General features: G+C 51.4%; 1 protein-coding gene across 1 annotated transcript in view; it reads right to left on the bottom strand.

The window, feature by feature from the left end:
- Positions 1–844: 844 nt before the first annotated feature.
- Positions 845–18,654, bottom strand: part of SAMM50 (SAMM50 sorting and assembly machinery component) — a 32,646-nt gene continuing 14,836 nt past the window's right edge. The window contains exons 9-15 of the mRNA XM_008702908.2: positions 18,226–18,297; positions 17,332–17,418; positions 14,651–14,721; positions 11,891–11,958; positions 7,784–7,897; positions 6,982–7,123; positions 845–1,033 (exon numbers count right to left, since the gene is read on the bottom strand). Of these exons, the coding sequence (XP_008701130.1) occupies positions 988–1,033; positions 6,982–7,123; positions 7,784–7,897; positions 11,891–11,958; positions 14,651–14,721; positions 17,332–17,418; positions 18,226–18,297 (600 nt within the window). The 3' untranslated portion in view covers positions 845–987. The remainder of the gene's footprint in view (positions 1,034–6,981; positions 7,124–7,783; positions 7,898–11,890; positions 11,959–14,650; positions 14,722–17,331; positions 17,419–18,225; positions 18,298–18,654) is intronic.

Raw genomic sequence — 18,654 nt, 5'->3', positions numbered from 1 at the left:
TCACAGCCCCCCAAAGACGTCCGCGTTCTGATTCCTGGAATCTGTGGCCATCACAGAACATGACAAGGGAGAATTAAGGTCACAGATAAACCTGAGCTTGCCGGTCTTAAAATAGAGCAGCTGGGCTGTCCGGGAGCACCCCGTGGATTCACGAGGGTCTGAAAAAGCACCAGGAAGCAAGAGGCAGAGAGACTGGAAAATGTTCTGCAGCTGGCTTGGAAAACACGGGGCTGTGAGCCAGGGACGGGCGCCCGGGAGGCCGGAAGGCCAGGAAACGGACTCTCCGCTGGAGCCTCCAGAAGGAACACGGTGGTGCGGACTGACTCCGGAGAGCACTGCCGACCCCCAGCGCTGTTCTAAGCTCCAGGTTTGCGGCAATCTGTTGGAGCACCGTCAGGCAGCCGGTATACTCGTCTCATTAACGCTATTACCTCTGAAGAACACATTTTTCCTCCCTGCCTCAGTGTCCCCAGCGTGCCACATGTTTCTTCCACGCCACCCACGTGCATTTAAAGGACTCTAACCCCCGGAGCTGTGACCGCGGCCCCCACCAGCGTGGTTCCCCCCTCAGCACGGCCAGAGCCTGCGCCCTGCACCGGCACCCAGGCTGCCCCCGGGGCTCTGCCGAGCACTTTCGGCGCATGGGAACAGACGCGGAGGCACCGGGAGCCTGGGAGGAAAAGCAATCGGGGCGCCGTGTGACGGGACCTTCCGGCTGGCCGGTCCACATGGAAGAACACGCGGCAGCTTTAAATGGCCCGCCCCCTCCATGCGGTCCTCCGGAAAAGCCGGCGTGGGACACAGAGCGGGGGAAAGCAAATCATATCCACGATGCCTCTGAGTATTTGTCTTTAAAATTTATTGACGTGGTTTCCCACGAGGACTGCAAAGAACGGCACGGACGCGTTTGCCCGGCGAGCAGGTGCGTGGCCCCGACCGGCCGCCCGAGGCCGGGGCTCCTCCCGCAGGCTCTAGAGCACGCGTCAGCTACAGGAACCTGATCCCAGCTCCGAACTGCACGCCGTCACATATCCTACAAAAGCAAAGGGCAGACAATCAACGCTCACCTCCCGCCATCACAACACCGTACCCGGCGCCTCTCTTCCTGCCTCCAGCACAAGCCGTTGGCGGACTCGGCCGCTCTGGGGGCACCCGCCACAGCCTGGCTCTCCCTGCCGCCCAGGCGCCTCGCCTCCGGCCCTCCTCTCCCGCTGCCCGGCCCCGCCCGCCAGCCCTGCGGCTTCCTCCCTTGCTGGCTTAAGAACCAGCCTTTGGGAGGTAAAAACACGGTAACACGTGGGGACACAGATTCCCCTTTATTGCTCCCTCCCCACCTTCTTTGTGGTCCCCCAATTCTGACTCAAGTGGCAAAAAGAAAAGAAGAACCCAGGAGAGAAACATTATGAACAATAAAAGCCCTGAGGGGGGAAAATAGCTTTGTGTTTATTTCTAAGGCTACCAGGCAAGGAGCAAGTTGTGAGAGGCTTTCTGTGCAAAGCAGAGCAGTGACAAGAGAGGTGGCTGTGGAAGGTACCTGGCAAAGCACAGCACACGGTGGGGGCAGGGAGGACAGGGAAGCACAGAGAGGCACAGAGAGCAGGGGGGATGGGAGACAGAGACGGGAGGACAGAGAAGGAGGGGGCAGGGAGGACAGAGGAGGGAGCAGGGAGAACGGAGAAGGGGGGGCAGGGTGGACGGAGAAGGAGGGGGCAGGGAGGAAAATGGAATTCCGAATCCCAAACAGCAGGTGACAGTGCGTGGCAGAGCACAGCATTTTTGCAAGTTGTGGACAATTTCCAGAAAAACTGGACAACAAGAATGGCTCCTTTGGGGGCGCCTGGCTGGCTCAGTCAGTGGAGCACGCGAGTCTTGATCTTGAGGTTTTGAGTTCAAGCCCCACGCTGGGTGTAGAGATTACTTAAAAATTAAAAAATAAATAAATAAATAAATAAATAAATAGAATCGCTCCTACTTTCAGAGGAAAGTTGATAATTTTATTGTCCTAACACCTGTGCCCTTGCCCAATCTCGGGGTTTATGGCGTATGAAAACTGGCAGGAAGTTTTTCTTTTTCAACCTGGGAGTGAGGGAATAAAACCCCCAATCTATTAAGAGATTGAAGGCGGACCGCTGTCTTCATCGCTAGGACCCCCTGCAGGACCGAGGTGCTCACTGGCCGACGGCATTAGCAGGAGTGCTCTAGCCAGAAGGGACGGTGGCAGCCCTTGGTGACCAACGGTAAAGCACGCCAATGTCCTCAGAAAGGCAAAGACCCACAACCAAAGCCAGGGCTGCATCTGTGCAAGTTCTGTTCAAATCTAAATGATCGGTTTCTCTATTTTACACCATCAGGTCCATAAAAGAGGTCCTTGCCTGTACTCACGCTTGCGAAAAATGCCTGAAAATAAGCCACAGGACAAAAAGTCAGTCAGGCCCCGGCTTCTGCCATGCAGGAACAAGCGGGCATTCCGACAAAGGCTCACTGGCTCAAACCGTAGCAGACGAAACGCCCCACAGCTTAAAAGGAGCCCACGGAGAGAAGGCGCCCATTACGAATACAACAGAGTCTGAGTTACATGAGGCCCCATCTATCCTTCCGTCGCATGTCTACCTCAGAATCAGGTCATCTGGGTCTCCCCTCCCCCCATCAGGGTCCCCAACAGGCCTGCCGTGTGCTCCCTAGAGGCCCCTGCCAGCACCCCACTGCCTCCTGCTCCGCACCTCGAGGGCCACCATGGGGGGGGGGTCTCAATGAGAGTCACACTGGCACCCTCCTGCTGCTAAGCCCTCAGACCCTGAGCACGGTCCCCCAGCAGTCATGCGGGGACATCAGGTGCCAGCCGGGGAACGCGGCAGTGGACAAGGCAGACGAGGGCCAGGACTCAAAGACCTTGGGCGTGTGCCCAAAGTGAAAAGGCCAGAGAGGATGGAAGAGGAGAGTGGCCGGGACTAAGTGCCGCCCCAAACCTCCTTTCTGCTCCTACAGAATGACAGCTCATGTGCCCCTGGCATCCAGGCTTGCTCTGCAGCCGGGAGTGCCCTCCCCACAAGTCCCCAGCCATCCAAGTCAGGAAGCTCCAGCCCAGAAACCACCTCCCCCAGGAAGCCCTCCCAGGCCCTCCGCAGGCGAGATGAGTCTCTTTCTCATCAACCCCTTCCTAGAGGGTAGTGGCTCTCAGGAGCCCGTCTCGTTCATCCCTGAGCCTCCAGGGGCCACACTCCGTGAGCCCCGAGCAACAGAACACTGTGAGGTCTCAGACGACGGTGCGTGCCCTAAATCACCTCCAGTACAAAATTTAGCCAACGTTTCAAAGCTATTTCCATTTGTGTAAAGGTCGGAAATCCTAATTAGAGAGCGTTTGCTTTAAGAGTTGGGGGGATCTACAGGTGATTCACACACACGTAATCCTCTGTCCCGCCGCTGCCTAATTTCAGAAATGAAGATCGGATTCTCACGATACCACCCAAACTTCACAGACTTCCCAGTTTGATGATAAAGCTTCAAACAAAGACGCACAGAGAGTAAGAGCGCGTCTCACACTGAACGGTAACCAGGCCGACCCTGCGCAGGGGGCACTGGACACAAAAAGCACTGGCTGCAAGCAGCAGGATCGGGGGTCACAAAGCGGAGCCGCTCCCCCGCTAGAGGGCCACAGGAGCTTCCTTATGTTCTGGTCTTTAAATATCGTGTGCACAGCAGGCTTCCTCCTTCCAGAAGAAACCACATTTGAAATCCATCTCTGAAACAGATTTTTCCAATTTAGAGAGAGGCAAAGCTGAAAGGTGAACGGAAGCAAGCATTCTCTGTAAAGATTCTATGAATCGGGGAGAAGACGCGGGGCTCCTGAACAGGGTGAGGGATCTTCGGAGCACAGCGACACCCAGTGGCCTCCAACAACGCTGCAGCCATGGTGAGGGCAGCGGGCGGGCTGAGCTGAAGGACAGGGGGCCCACAGCCCCAGGGACTTGCCCCAAGTCACATGGGAGAGAGAGGGAACACAAGGACGGGGCAGGGCAGGCCCCGGGGCCCCACATCTGCTGCTTTCTCAAAACCGGCTGAGAGGGGAGCAGTCAGTTCTCGGTGGCTGATGGTCATTCCGTGACACAGACATTATAGCTACAGCCAAAAAGCCACATGTACTTCTAGTTTTTTTTGTAATAAAAAAATATTTAGAATGTATTTACTTATATAATTTACACTAATATTAACCCAGTTAATCCAAACCGATCGAGCATCATGGAAACAGCCTATACAATCTCTGAGATCGGAAAGTGTGTATAGAATTCAAGCTTGAACAAGAAGACATTCCAAGAAGATGAGCAAGGGGGAGACGATTTTTATCCACCTGCACTTAATACTTGCGGTGCAGAGAAAGCAGCGTGGGGATGAAAGGAGCACCGCATTTCCACGTCCGGGCTCTCAGAAGAGGGAGGTGGCGGTGCTGGTGTTCGGGGCTTGCGTGGTTTCGGAGCAGAGGGAAAGGCGCAAGCTTTGGCCTCAGGCAGGCCTGGTCCTGCTGCTGTGCTGACCTTGGGCCCTGACGAGGCTCACTGTCCTGGTCTGTGAAAGGAGTAACGCCCTCCCCTGCACAGAGCTGCTGGGAGGCTTCCATCATAACATCAAGTGCCTCGCTGGGCGTCTCACACAAGGTAAGCGTTCAATAAATACCAATGATCGCCTTCCCTCCACGAAACGCTATAACTGCTCTCAGAAGAGACACAGAGTCGGGCTTCCTCAGAGCGTGGTTGGTCCACGAGTGTCAGCCTCACCAAGGGAGCGCGTCAGGAAGGCGGTGTCTGAGGGCCACCCCAGACTCAGGAGCGTCTGCCTCTACCAGAGTCCCCAGGGGAGTCAGAGGCACATTACAATTTGAGAAGCGCAGGCTCAGGGGGCTTGGGCACCCACATCTGACTCCATCCTGGTGTCGGGGTGGGCTCAACACCGGCCCCTCTGGTGCTCCCAATTAGCACCCGGGCGTTAAGCCAGGAAGACCCACATTCTCACCTGCGGTGGGAACACGGCTGTGCAGAATGCAGCCTGTGAAACTAGGCTCATTTACCTGAGACTGGAAATGTGTGGGGAATCTGCTAAAAAGTTACCTAATGTGCAAACCTTGCTCTAGGAGAAAAATGTCCATTTTCACATGTCATTATCTCTGAAATCGGGACACAAAATCCTATCCGTAGCACGTCTCAAACACAGCCAGGGGCAGCCACTGCATTAGCGGAGGGAAAAATGTCTCCGAAGGGAACACGCTTTGCTTCCTATCTGAAAAGGGCCACAGCGAATCCACCAGGAGCAACAACGTGAGCAGGAACCGACATTTACCGACAAAACGCTGAGCACCGTTCCAACTGCTTCACGCGCATGAATTCATTCATGCGTGGTCATGAGCGCCCATTCTCTGGGCAGGAAAACTGACACCTGGAGAGGTTAGGTCACTCACCCTGGGTCACATAGCCACAGAGTGGCTGAGCTGGGATCCAAGCCTGGACAGCTGGGCTCCCGCACGGACAGCCTGTGTAACCAGACCCTTTCCAGCTCTGCTCTGTGCTGAGCACAGGCACGGGGTGGACATGATTTAACAGTTATCAGAGCAACGGCTGGCCACGGGGCAATGGAAGGAAGGGCACTGACATCACTGGGAGCCAGGGCAGCCCTGCAGCCAGAATCAGCCTCCCAGGTAGAGACTGAGGGGCAGATGCTAGTGACTGGATAACCGGAAGGGATCTGGATGACGGCACACGGGCTGCACCGGAGAACCGGTGCTCAAGCGGCCGCCCCGTAAAAAGCACCACCACCCACCACACTGAAGTAGAAGACGGTGGGAGGAAAACCAGTACCGTTTTTCCTTAAACGAGGACAAACTCCAACGTCACGCTTGAGACTCAGACTATGACTCAGACAGCACCACCACTTGGTGGCCACGTAAGTGTAGACAGAACGCCAAAAGAAAAAAATACAGCCTAGCGTCCTGAATGCATTAGTGTGAAAGTAACAAGAGAGAATACAGACACAGCTAGGGGCAGAATGCTCATGTCCCCCCAGAATTCATATGTTAAAGCCCTAACCTTGAGATGGTATTCGGAGGTGAGGCCTTTGGGGATTCATTAGGTTTAGATGATGTTATGAAGGTGGGGTCCCCACAGTGGGGTTGGTGTCCTTATAAGAAGAGACATCAGAGAGCTGGCTTGCTCTCTCTTTGCCATGTGAGGACACGAAAAGAAAAGGGGTCCATCCATAAGCCAGGAAGAGAGCCCTCACCAGGAACCGAACCGGCCAGGACCCTGATCCTGGACTTCGAGCCTCCAGAACAGTGAGACACAGGTGTCTGTAGTTTCAGCCCCCAGTCTGCGGTATGTTGTTAGAGCACCCCCACCTAAAACAGACCAAGACCCTACTTCTGGATTCCTCAAAATGTATACAACAGATACCATACAAACCCAGAAATGGAATTCCTTTAACTGCAAATGACCTCGGGCCATATCCAGCCACATAATATTTAGCAACTCTTGCTCAGTAAGAGGACTGGTGGAGAAAGGCCAAGATGGCAGGTTCCTCTGCTCCCAAGAGAAGGCTCTGGAGAACGAGTCCTCTGTGGTCAGGAGCAAAGCCTTGTCTCCTCCAACTCTTGAGCTCCTGGCCTGCAAAGTCACCCCCCGGCAATACCTCATCCCACTTTTAACAGGCAGGATCAATAATGCCTCCTCAATTCCTCCGGCCGGACCCGTGGAGGGGCCCCCATTACTTGGCAACAGTGAGTGTAAACAGAGTAAGGTGGGGGAACACATCACATTTTTCCTCCAACTGGATGGAGAAAAACCCAATGGAGGAAAACTTCTTTTCATTCTTTCGCTAACTATTCAATTTCTCCTCAAATCTTGACTCTTAAAGACCACCGACAAAACGATTAACCATGTCCACAACAAAACAAAATTGCTGGACGGTGCGACGTAACGGGGAGGAACCCGTAGCACCTACTTGTCACCCTTCTGCACGCCCATGGGAACACAGTAATTCAGCTCCAGCCGGGCGATGTTGCCAAGCCTGAGGACGATCCCAGCACCGTAAGACCAGCGGATGCACTCGGCCAGCTTCCGGATGTGAGCCTTGGGGCCCTCCCCTGAAGAGAGAGGAGAGGACGTGACCAACAGTGCGGAGCCCCTCACAGGGCTGTCCTCACACAAGCCCTGGCTCTCCTCCTTACTGTGTGGCCCTCAGGGACATTTAAAGCCAGGCCTGGATATTCAAGGAGAATGCATGAAGTAGGATTAAGACAAATCAAGGGCGGGCTTGGGAGTAGACTTCCTACTCACCGCACCAGAAGCCATTCTCTGGGCCTGGCCCATTCTGTCCCCTTTGCCTAAAAAGGCATTTCCCCTGCGCCCGACCACCCAGGAAGCCTGGCTCCACGCGTCGGGCTGAGGGCCTTGTCTTCATGTCCCCCTGGCTGGATGAAGCAGCCGTGAGTCTCCTCTGTCCCCAAGCCCCTTGAGGGAGAGGCAAGCCCAACTCCACTTGGGGGTCATAATGAGAGCACAGAGCAGGTGCCCCAGAAATGGGTGCTGAGCGAACGAAAAAGCAGATCTTTGCAAGACAGCATTCGATGACGCTTTCTCATGCGTGTTTCATTCAACAACTTTACTTTGAGCACCGTGTTGTAGGAATCTTCTTAAAGAACGTAAAGACTCTGTAATCTAACAAAAAGGCAGCGACTCGCGTGCCGTGCTTTAAACGCAAGGACAGCGGCACCCTGACGGCCTCGCGGCAGCCCCGGCCTTACCGTAGTTGAGGTTGCAGAGGTTCCCCGCGTTGAGGCCCTGGCCTGGCCGGAAAGGCAGGGGGGTGTACAGGTGCAGGCCGCCGGCCCAGTACGCCTCTCCGCCCAGGTAGTCACCTAGTCAGGGAACAAGTGCAGAAGACAGAGGCTCACGGATTCGGAATCACATGGAAGTTTCTACAAGCAAGACGCGGGCCGTGCGCAGAACACACAGTGCTCGGGCTCTGTGCATGCTGGCCCGTCTGACTCTCGGTGTTGGTCTCACTTTGAAGCCTTTCTTTTTTGCCTGGCTTATTTTATAAGCTTAAACTGAAAAAAAAAATGCAAGTGTAGTTGAGTAAAGAATGACATCAGAAATTTATCAAAGTTGTAAAACGGCTGGAATAAAACAAGTGAACTCATGGGCGTCGCCTTGTCCACAACCGCAGAGGAGCAGACCGCGGCCGCCTGGCACATCAGACGCTTCCTCAGCAACAACTTTGAGACCACAAGGCTGGAGACAGACTGCAGAACGGGCCGCTGCAGTTTCTGGAAAGGGCTGTACAGGCTATCAATCAATAGGCACAGCATGTCTACTGCCCGCCAGGTCAGGAAGCAGTGTCCCAGCTCCACGTGTCTAGGGAAGAGGCTCGTTTTTGAAAGCTCATGACCACTTAGGGTTGGTTTGTCTGGTTTTTTGCCCAAGGTACTTTTGCCAAATTTAAGACCATCCGCTGAGAGTATAAAAACGCATTATTTCTAAAAAATGTTCCTATCCGTTCCATCTCGACTACAAATAGCTATACCATCAAAGCAGCAAGAAAACAAACAAAAATAGCCCTGAATGTTCATACGTGGTTGCAAAATACTATTCGTAAAGCGTCTAAGTACTCGTTAATACAAAATGATGGATCGTAACAAAGAAAAGTTGAGTTGTCTCCAAGATTAACCTCAAGAATAACCTGCTTGTTCACCGCAAGACCAGCCATCTCCTCAACCCCCTTTTAGTACCGAAGTTCTAGAGAGAATAAAAACAGGTATGACAAGTACCAGGAGGTCAGCTGTGTTGCTTTCATTTCTCAGTAGCTGCCCCTCTTTAACCTACTGTACCCTGGTCACAAAAGTACTACGCTCCTTGTAGAAAATCTGATAAGTAAAGGGAAGTACGAAAAAAGAAAAATATCCTTTAATTTCTCCTACTCAGAGATAATCAGCTAACATATCAATGCCTTTCATCCAGTGAACTGTGATGAATTGAGAAAAAAAAATGTGAGTCACTGTATACACACAAAGATAGATAGATAGACATGTGCCTTAGTCCTGCTTTTAAAAAGCCAGTTCGAGAGTTTAATATGTTGTAAGCACTTTCGTCTAATACTTTCTCTTGTTTGGAAATGTAATTTAGATGCCTGAATAATCACGTGGGTACCACACCGACCCAATCCCCATCTACTGTTACACTGGTGTCTAACTTCTGGCAAGCGTTCATTAGCCTGTCCTGAGTCTCCTTGCACACACAAATATTCAGAACCTTGTCTTGCAGTATAATCCACGTACAGAGAAGTATACATGTCCTAGGTACACCGCACAGTAAACATCCCCACAGGGAACACAGCTGTAACACGAGCACGGAGACTCAGGCACGTGCAGCCCCCCGAAGACTCTGTTCTCCCTGCTGACCACTCCCCCTGCTGGCCGACAGCACAGACCACTCTAGCCCGTCTCGAAACTTCACATGGACCGAATCACACTTGATGCCTCCGCTGGGTCCAGCTGTGCTGTTGCTGCTCCTGCTCGTTTCTGAGGCTCATTCACGCCGTATTCAGCCAGCGGCTCGAACTCGCTCACCTGGCTCCTGAGACACGCTGTCAAATTGCTTCCACTAAAAGCGATGTGGTTTACATTCCTGCCCATAGTATCTTACCGATGGCCTAGCTAATAGGGTACTAAGTGGAACAGCCTCGCATTTTAATTTTAGGCACGTGGCAGATGCCTAAACTTCCACAGAGTCACTACATAATACTTCCTCACAACAAAAAAAGAACACAACTATCCCTGATATGTTCCTTCTCTTTAAAAACAATGACACACGAATAAAAGAACAAAAATAAGTGACAAGAAATGTGTATTATGTACAAAAATGCACACACAGGGCAGTCATTATTCATAGTAATAAAAAACGGAGACAACAAAGATGTTAAAAAGAACAGCTCAGAAAGTCAGGGTAGGATATTTTATAACGGGACGGCGTGCAAACATTTAAGTGCTGTTTTTGAAGATTTTAGTGACGTGTGGAAATGCCTCGGACAGAATGTCAAGTGTCAGAGAGGGATCCAGGAAACAGGAATGATTGAAACGGGCTTTCCAGGGAGCAACGTAAAGCTTCAAAATGTTCAAAATCCTTTGATCTAGGGATTCCACTTCTAGAACTTAAGATTATAAAGTAAAACCTAGAGGTGAGCACAAAGACTCATTAGGTTATTCGGAGATACGCTGTTTCGTAATCATAAAAAAAGAGAAAGCCTAAATGCCCGACACGGGATTTGGTTTAGAAAGAGGACACTTCGCCAGTAAGATGAACTACGCTGCCGTGGAAAATGACGGTTCTTCTCTCTGGTTCGCTTTTGATGGGAATGCACAACAGTACGGCCATTTTGGAAGACGGCCTGGCAAATTCCTACAAAGACGACACAACTTTATCATACGATCCGGCAACGGCTCTCATTGCTGGTTCCGCAAATGAGCTGAAACTTTATGTCCACACAAAAACCTGCACGTGAATGCCTGTATGAGCTTTACTCATGATGTCCGCAACGGAGACGTCCTTCCCTAGGAGGTGAACGGGTAAGCAGACGGCGGCGCAGTCACACGACTGAACATCGTTCAGCGATACAAAGACACGAGCCATCGTGCTGTAAGAGACACGTAAGGAAGAAACTTACATACGCGTTGCTCAGAGAGGCCAGTCTGAAAGGGGTTCATACTGCAGGGTTCCAATTACGTGATCCTCTGGGAAACGCAGGACCGAGGAGAGAGGAAGCAGCTCGGGCCGGTCACACAGGGGGGCGAGGGGAGGGAGGGAGGAGTCAGTGGAGCACGGCGGATGGTGTGACCGGGGACCTGGAGGGCGCTGAAATGGTGGGTCCGGGCCACACACATTTGCCAGACCCCACAGAACTGCACAGCAGAGTGAGCCCGAGTGTGAACGGTGCGATACGGTTCGTAATAACGCGCCAGTACTGGCTCACAACCGTAACCAGCGTGCCTCACTAATGCAAGACGCCGGTCTTCGAGGACACTAGGGCAGCGTCCACGGAAACTCGGTGCTTTCGGCCCAACTCTTCTGGACACCTAAAACTGCTCTCAAAACCATTAAGTTAGCAAAGTTATAGCAGGTCAAGAAGATGAAATAAACTGTCACTAAAAAAGATGAAGCACTCATTCCCATAAAAATCTTTTTCACTTGTGTTACTGAGGCCGCGGGAGAAGCAGGTTCGGACACAGGAGGTAAATGTACCAAACACGAGCCCAGGGGCGTGCTTGCTTAAAAAACAAATGCTCCCACGTATCCTCGCTGGGCGGTGAGATCACAGGTGGGTGCGGGCACTTTTTGCTTAGACACATTTTCTCATTTTCCTACAGTTCCCTCAACAGGTACCTGTCCACGCCTGCTGCGTGACAAATGCTGTGGTGGGTGCTAACTCCGTGCTGGTGAAATATGAACATCTATCACTGTGGTAACTCAGACGAGCACAGTTACCCCTGAACAGCCCGCTGTGAACCGTGCAAGCCCACTTACACACCAACTTCCCATTAGCACGGTTCTATCAGTGCGTCTTCTCGTGACTTTTTTAACACCACTTTCTCTTCTCCAGCTCACCTCATCGTAAGACTACAGTAGGATCCATACGACCTGCGAAATCAGTGTTAACTGTTTGTTACTGGTGAGGCTGCTGGTAGTTAAGTCTTTGGAAAGTCAAACATGACACTCAGATGTTCACCTGCAAGGAGGGGGAGGCTGGCGCCCCTCACCTCCTCCCTACTCCACCGTTCAAGGGTCTAGTGTACGCGTTTTCACAAAGGAGATGTGACCCAAATTTTGGCTTGGTGGTCTCCCGGGGAAAGACGGACCTTCACTCTGTGGCCCAACGCTGTGCATGCCAAAGCCTCGCACGCTGGTCGGTCCTCCGAGGTAGAACCTACAACGGAATGGTAGATGTTAGAAGAAGTCGCCGCCGGGCGGGAGCCCACTAAACACAGTGGCAGCGAGGCCCACGTTTGGTACTGGACTGCCACTGACACTGTCCCACGGCCAAACGTGCAAGGACTGGGAGGGTGCACCGGGGTACGGCGCCTTTCATAGAAACTTAAACCAAAATCTAAACACTTCAAACTTCTGGGGATGTAAGTGAGATAAAAGGCACAAGTAAAGACCCTTCTTTAGGAAAGAGGGACATGTGGACCATCCGTGATAAAGGAATTATCTGCTGTCCATGAGAATTCATTATGTAACAGCTCTGTTGCAAAACGGTCTCCTATGTGCTCACACGTAATATTAAGTTAAAAAAAAAAAAGATAAAAATTATGTAACAGTATGATCCCAATTTTACAAGAGAAAAATAATACTAGAAGAAAACAGACCAAAATAGAATTGTTACTTTAAATGTTTTTTTATATTTTCTACAGTGATTGTATAATTAGAAAAAAATTATTACAATTAAAAAAATGAATTCCTCTCGTATTCCTAATGGACTGGATTATCACACTCTCTAGAAAGCTATCTGAACAAAATTAAAGGCATGAATTAAAAATTACTTAGAAACCCCATCCACTTTCTGTGAAACCTAACCCTTTATCAGAAGCCGACTCTAGGCCATGCTGAGTACTGATAATGAAGTAAAATGACGAGGGAAGTGGTATGTAATCTTTCCAATGGGGCCGCCACAGAAGCAACAGTCAGCGGCTGCCCCCCGGCCCCTGCTGACCCACGACACCCATGCTGGCTGCGAGGAGCCGTCCACATTCCTGGAACACTGCAGAGGGAGCAGGGCGCTGTTTCTCCCATTTTCCTACAGCATAAAGCCTCGACGAATGCATTCATCTGAACTTGAGTTAGAAGTCTATAAATGGGGGCGCCTGGGTGGCACAGCGGTTAAGCGTCTGCCTTCGGCTCAGGGCGTGATCCCGGCGTTATGGGATCGAGCCCCACATCAGGCTCCTCCGCCTCTTATCTCTGTCGAATAAATACATAAAATCTTTAAAAAAAAAAAAAAGTCTATAAATGTGTTTTTAATATTTGGGATTTCTAAGAAAGCCTTTCTGAATGCCCCATTATTATGGAAACAAACAGCAAGCTCCATTTACTTTTTTTAAAAAGTGATAAATCACACATATTCTTTGGAATTAAAACGACCCAGGAATCACAAAAAGCAAGAAGTCCTTGCCCTCTCCCTCATCTGCCCACCGCATCCCGACCTCCAGAGCTGCCTGCTGTCACTGGGTTGGTGGCTGACCTTCGGGACCCTCGGTGCTACCCCGGCAAACATAGACATGCGCTCGAGAGCTTCTGCCCTGATTCGAGAGCAATCCGCTCAAAGGAAGCGCGTGCCGATTTTAACCTGCAGACATCTACCTCGTTCTTTTTCATCATACGAGCTCTTCAGAATGGCTGTATTTGAATTTAATAATTTCTATACTGGCAGTTTTCGAATTTTTGCTATTCTCAACAATGCTACGATGGACATCCTCGTACACAAACCTCTGTCCGTTTATAAATGTTTTTCTGCAAATTGGATTCATAGAGGTGAAAGTGTCAGATCTCAGAGCTTACAAATTAACATTTTTTATACTTCCAAACTGTCATCCATAAACTAGGCTAAACTAGTTTAAACGAAACCATTTTAACTAATGCAAGGTTTAAAAAAAAAAAAAAAAGGTTCTTGCCCTCAAGAACACTTATTAGTATTTCAAAGCCAACAAGCACAATTTCATACTCTGCCGATAGGAGTATAAATTGCTATAAGCTTCTAAAAAGCCGACTCCAGCAACATGCTCTACAAGCTTTAAAAAAATGTTCATATTGAGACAGTACTTGCACATTTAGGACTCTCTCCTCAGATAACAAAGTGAACAAAACTTGACAAATTCACATTCTTCACAGGGTTACTTATATGCAAATAATGAAAAATTAAAGTGCAGCTTTTGAACAATTTCCCATGACTTGGGGAATGGGTTTACTGTATATTTCCTTAAAACTTTCTAAAAGGCAGGGAGAACACAGGGGCACCTGGCTGGCTCAGCAGGTGGGGCGTGTGACTCTTGACCTCAGGGCTGTGAGTTCGAGCCCCACGTTGGGTGTAGAGATTACTTTAAAAATAAAAGCTTTAAAACGAAATTTTAAAAAATTAAAATATCAAAAGCAGAGAGAACACAAAAGTGTATGCAAATTACAGTGTGTCGGCAACATACACGCGCGTATACACTTACATGACTGTACGCGCACAAAACACACCCCCACAACTAGCAAATTCAAAGGCAAGCGCCCCACACGTTAACTCCGCTTAGCACTGAGCAGGATTTTTGTTTTTACTTCCTTAAATGTTTATCTTTACATTTCTGTGATGCACATGAACTATACTCTTTCATGCTCAAAAGAGAATGTAAGATTTTTCATATTATGAAGTTAACTCCCTCCCCCTCAAAAAAGCAAAGCATAGTAGTATGAAGTACACTGGATATTTTGAAGTTACCCGAAACATAAAAACTAAAGTAAAATTTGACTATTTGCTCTCCTAAATAGTTAAGCTTCTCTACAATAACTTACAAGGAACCAACCAAACAGAGCCGAAGGAGAGCATCTGCAAGGCCGCCCACTCTCCCGTTATCCCTTACCTGTCCGCGATACTTGATGGTTTATCGCCAATGGGCACCAACATGCCACCCCAGAGAGATGCTGAGAAAACCTGCGGAAACACAAGCAGACAGCCGTGTTCTTCAGTGATTGTCCCCCGCGACGCGCGTCCACGGCGGCCACCGCACAGAGGTCTGGGCCGCGGGCCACGCACGGGCGCAGCGCTCTGGGGCTACAGACCGGGAACGCCTGCCTGCGTGGCCAGGAGCTACAGCGGACGGTGTTTCGTGCATACTGCTCACATGAAGACCCAGCAAGCACACCAAGCCCCACGTCCGTGCAAGGCACGGTTTCCTGGGCTTCCACGCGGGGCGAGGCTGAGCATGGTGGGAGACGCGTGCCGTCCGGCCAGGGGGCAGCGGCGCCTTCACGTCGGCCCCAGTCCCTAGCAGGCCTGGAGAGCGGCCAGCAGTGCTTCCTGCTTCTCTACAGGCACCCCCACTTGCCCTGATGGTGACACCACACTGGGCCTCCCTCCAAACAGAAACTCATTTCAACATGGGGCCCAAAGCCCTCTACCATCTGGTCCGACCTGCGTCCTCCCTGCGCCATCCTCCTCCTCCTCCCTCTGTCCGGTCACAGCAGCCCCCAGCTCGTCCAGGAACGTGCTGTAGCTCCTGCCTAGATGGCCTATGGCTGGCTCCCTGCCTTGGTTCTGAGCTGAGCTGCCTCATCCAAGATGCCTTCCTGGACTATCTTAAGTAGACTGCACCCCCTTTGGGCCACTTTCTCTTTACTCTGTTTTCTTATTCTTTCCAACACTTGCCACCTGCTGAACCGTATACACACGCGCTTGCTCGTGGGTCTCCCTTCACTAGGACATGAGGGAGTGGGAACTGTGTTTTACCTACTAAGTATTTTTAACGCCCAGGCAGTGCCGGGCAGCCGATACAGACGTGGAGGGCGGATGGGCAGGTGAGTGGGTGCACGATGAGCAGTACCCAGAGGAAAGCACAGGAACGGAATGTACAAAGCTTTGGTACGTTGTACATTGTACACTGAATGGAATGTACGGTACAGACCGAACTTGGTCTGGAGGTCAGAGGAGTTCCATAGAAGATAGTTGTTAAAAGGCAGGGAACAAGGGGCCAGTGAAGAGCTGAAAGAACAGACCCAGAGCCAGCAGAGGACAAAGTACAAGTGCCTGCAAGTAAGAGAGCCTCGTCCTTTCGGGAAACGAGAAGGAGTTTAGCAGAATCAAAGCACAGGGAGAAGGGGAAAGAGACGAGCCCAAAGCCTGGCTGCCATGCCAACAGTACCAAGCTCACGCGGGAGAGCGGTGTGGTTAAGGCTTGTATGTCAGATCGTTTCAGAAAGACCAGCACGCCTGCGCTGTGGAGCAGAAGGGGGAGCAGACGTTCATCAGAAAGGGACGTCACCACCAAGGTGAGAAAGCGCAGCACGGGAGCCGAGTGACACGGAGCAGGCGGAAGAGGCAGGGCCCTGGACTCTGTGGCCTTCAGGGTGAGGACTCCTCCGAGCAGTCACGGAGGTCGAAGGCAGCTGGGCCAACAGCTGTGCAAGCCAGTGGAACTGGGAGCCCGGTGCAGGCTACAGATTCGGGAGGGAAGTAATAGCTGGTTTCAGACACGCCAAATTTGAAGTGTCCCTGAGGAACAGTTGACAGTTCGTGACTCTGGCACCGAGAAGGAGAGCAGCGCCGAGCTCTGGGAGCACAGCACACAGACAGAAGCCGCAGCCACGGGCGGGGTGAGATCCTCCGGGGAGAGTGGCAGCACAAGACCCCTCCATGAGAATCTAGGGGAGACACTCGCAAGGTGGGGGTGTGGCAAGCTGCAAAAGGAGTGCGCAAAGAGAATGCGGACACGTGGAAGGAGGATACAGTCATGATGGAGTCCAGTGAGGACAGCATCAAGCGCGGTGGCAAGGGCCGGGGAGGGGACTGGGAGGAGCTCGCCGACTGGACAACGTGGGGGCCTCTAGACCAGCAGCAGCGGGGGAAAGGTAGGAACCAGACTCAAGGAGCAATGACACCAGGACTGACTGGGAGTAGTGAGAAGTGACTTTAGAAGTAGACACGCGTACCATTTCATTAAAGCTCACGCCTCGCCCCTGAGTTTTACAGTAGAGAAGGGCACAGGCGGGGTGTGTGTGTGTCGCAGGGGAGCACAGGGAGCTGTCCCCAGTCACCCTGGCTCTGGGAAGCCTGGAGAAAGAGCCAGGGGGGTCCTCTGCCTCAGTCAGAATCGGGTCACCTACTCCTCATTCCCGAGCAAATCAGGAGAGACCAAACCAAACTGGATTAAAGATTTAAAAAGAAATGCCCGGAAGCGCCCAGAGCCCTGCAGACTCAGCAAAATAAGGTGAAGACTCAGAATTTCTGTGGAAGGAACCTCAGAGGGAAAGGAGGCACATTCCTCTGCCCTCCAGACACGTTTCCGTGATGGCCCCGAGCTGACAAACAGGGAAGGGGCTCTCCTGGGGTCCCACATAAAATGACTGACAGGTTCCTCTTAAAGAGAAAAACAATCACGTCTCCCCAGAGTATCCTCAGTTCCGGCTAAATTGAAAAGACTGAGCACTTCAGTTTCAAGCACTAATGTCTGGGCTTCCCCTCTGGGTGGTGCTTTCACTATCCAGGAATTGAGTTTCCAAAAACAAGGGATAAAAATGCAGGTAAACATTCTGGCTGGATACTCACTGAATCGAATAAAAGTTGTTTATTCAACTGAAGCTCGAAATCTTCTTTTATGAAGCTCACGTCCCCTCCGGTGTAGCCGGCCAGCTCCTACGGGTGAGGGATCGCAGTCGAAATGGAGCAAACAGACTCACTACACCGGCTCCAAAACCATGTCGCTCCAAGTACTATATAATTTTATTGTTTTGTATTTTTAGAAAGGCAGGAGATTGCTTCTATCCTCTAGAAGCTCCATTCTAGTTGTTATTCTAATTGTTGTAGATGGTACTGGGGGACTGACATAAATACGGAATTCTCAAACACACAGACTCCGCCGAATGTTATGTTATGTTATGTTACTCCCGTATGTGGGCAAGAAACACCGGCCACAGGAACATTCTGCGTGATATGGCTTGTCTGGCCTACTCGGTGTTTGAAAAGAAGAATTAGCCAATCTTGCACAACTGGGCACCATTTGATGTAAAAATCTGGTTTCTAGCTGGTCCTCTGACCCTGAAGATCAGGCGGACAGAACAGTGCACCCTCCCACCCCAGCCGGCATCCACCCCGGGGACCCTATGGCGTAGGACTCACCCTCTGCCTTGAGGCGGTCTCTTACCGGTGACCAAGGGATTCGCTCAGCCAAATCCCAACCTTCCTCCCTGCCTAGTGAGTGACCCCATCCCAGAGTCCAGAACTTTATCCCCCCTCTACTCGGTGGGGACAGAACACTGCACTACATGGAGTAGTTCCAAAGCTGGGACCCTCACATGGGACTGACACCCCTGCAAGCCGTTCTAGAACAATCTCCATAATTAAAGGAAAGTGTTCGATACAGAAAATGTGCCTACTGGGTGGGACTCTCTCCCCTCCCAGGTCACCGAGCCAGCAGGTCGCACGCAGGTGAAGGAATACTACCTGGTTAACTTTCAGCAGAGCGCCTCTTCTCGGCAAGATGGAGGAGTTCCGTGAGTCGATGACCATCGCGTGCTGAAAGAAACGTGCATCCAGGTGTTAAACGCCAAGCCGGCGTGTCAAGTAACAAGGCGCACCTCCTGAGCTCTGACCGCAGGCTGCCCTCGCCCTATCATCTCACTTCGCCTTCCAAAAACCGTCTGGCAAGGTAGCTCCTGGTCCCTAATTCACAGGTGAGGGAACGGAGAGGATGGAGCAGACAATTCACGGTCACCAGCGGGGAGATGATGACCTGTCGCTGGGCCCATCCTCTCAAGGAGCTTGACCTGACCTAAGTGAACTCTGCCAGCTTTCAAGCACATCCCATGGTCGGCTCCCAGACACACCTTCCCTGTCCCTACTGACATCGCTTCAACAGAGTAATATGGAGCG

Source organism: Ursus maritimus, unplaced genomic scaffold (genome assembly GCF_017311325.1).
Source record: "Ursus maritimus isolate PB19 unplaced genomic scaffold, ASM1731132v1 scaffold_21, whole genome shotgun sequence".
Lineage (NCBI taxonomy): Eukaryota > Metazoa > Chordata > Mammalia > Carnivora > Ursidae > Ursus > Ursus maritimus.
Note: the sequence above shows the minus strand (reverse complement) of the source record. Positions and strands in the feature narration are given on the sequence as shown.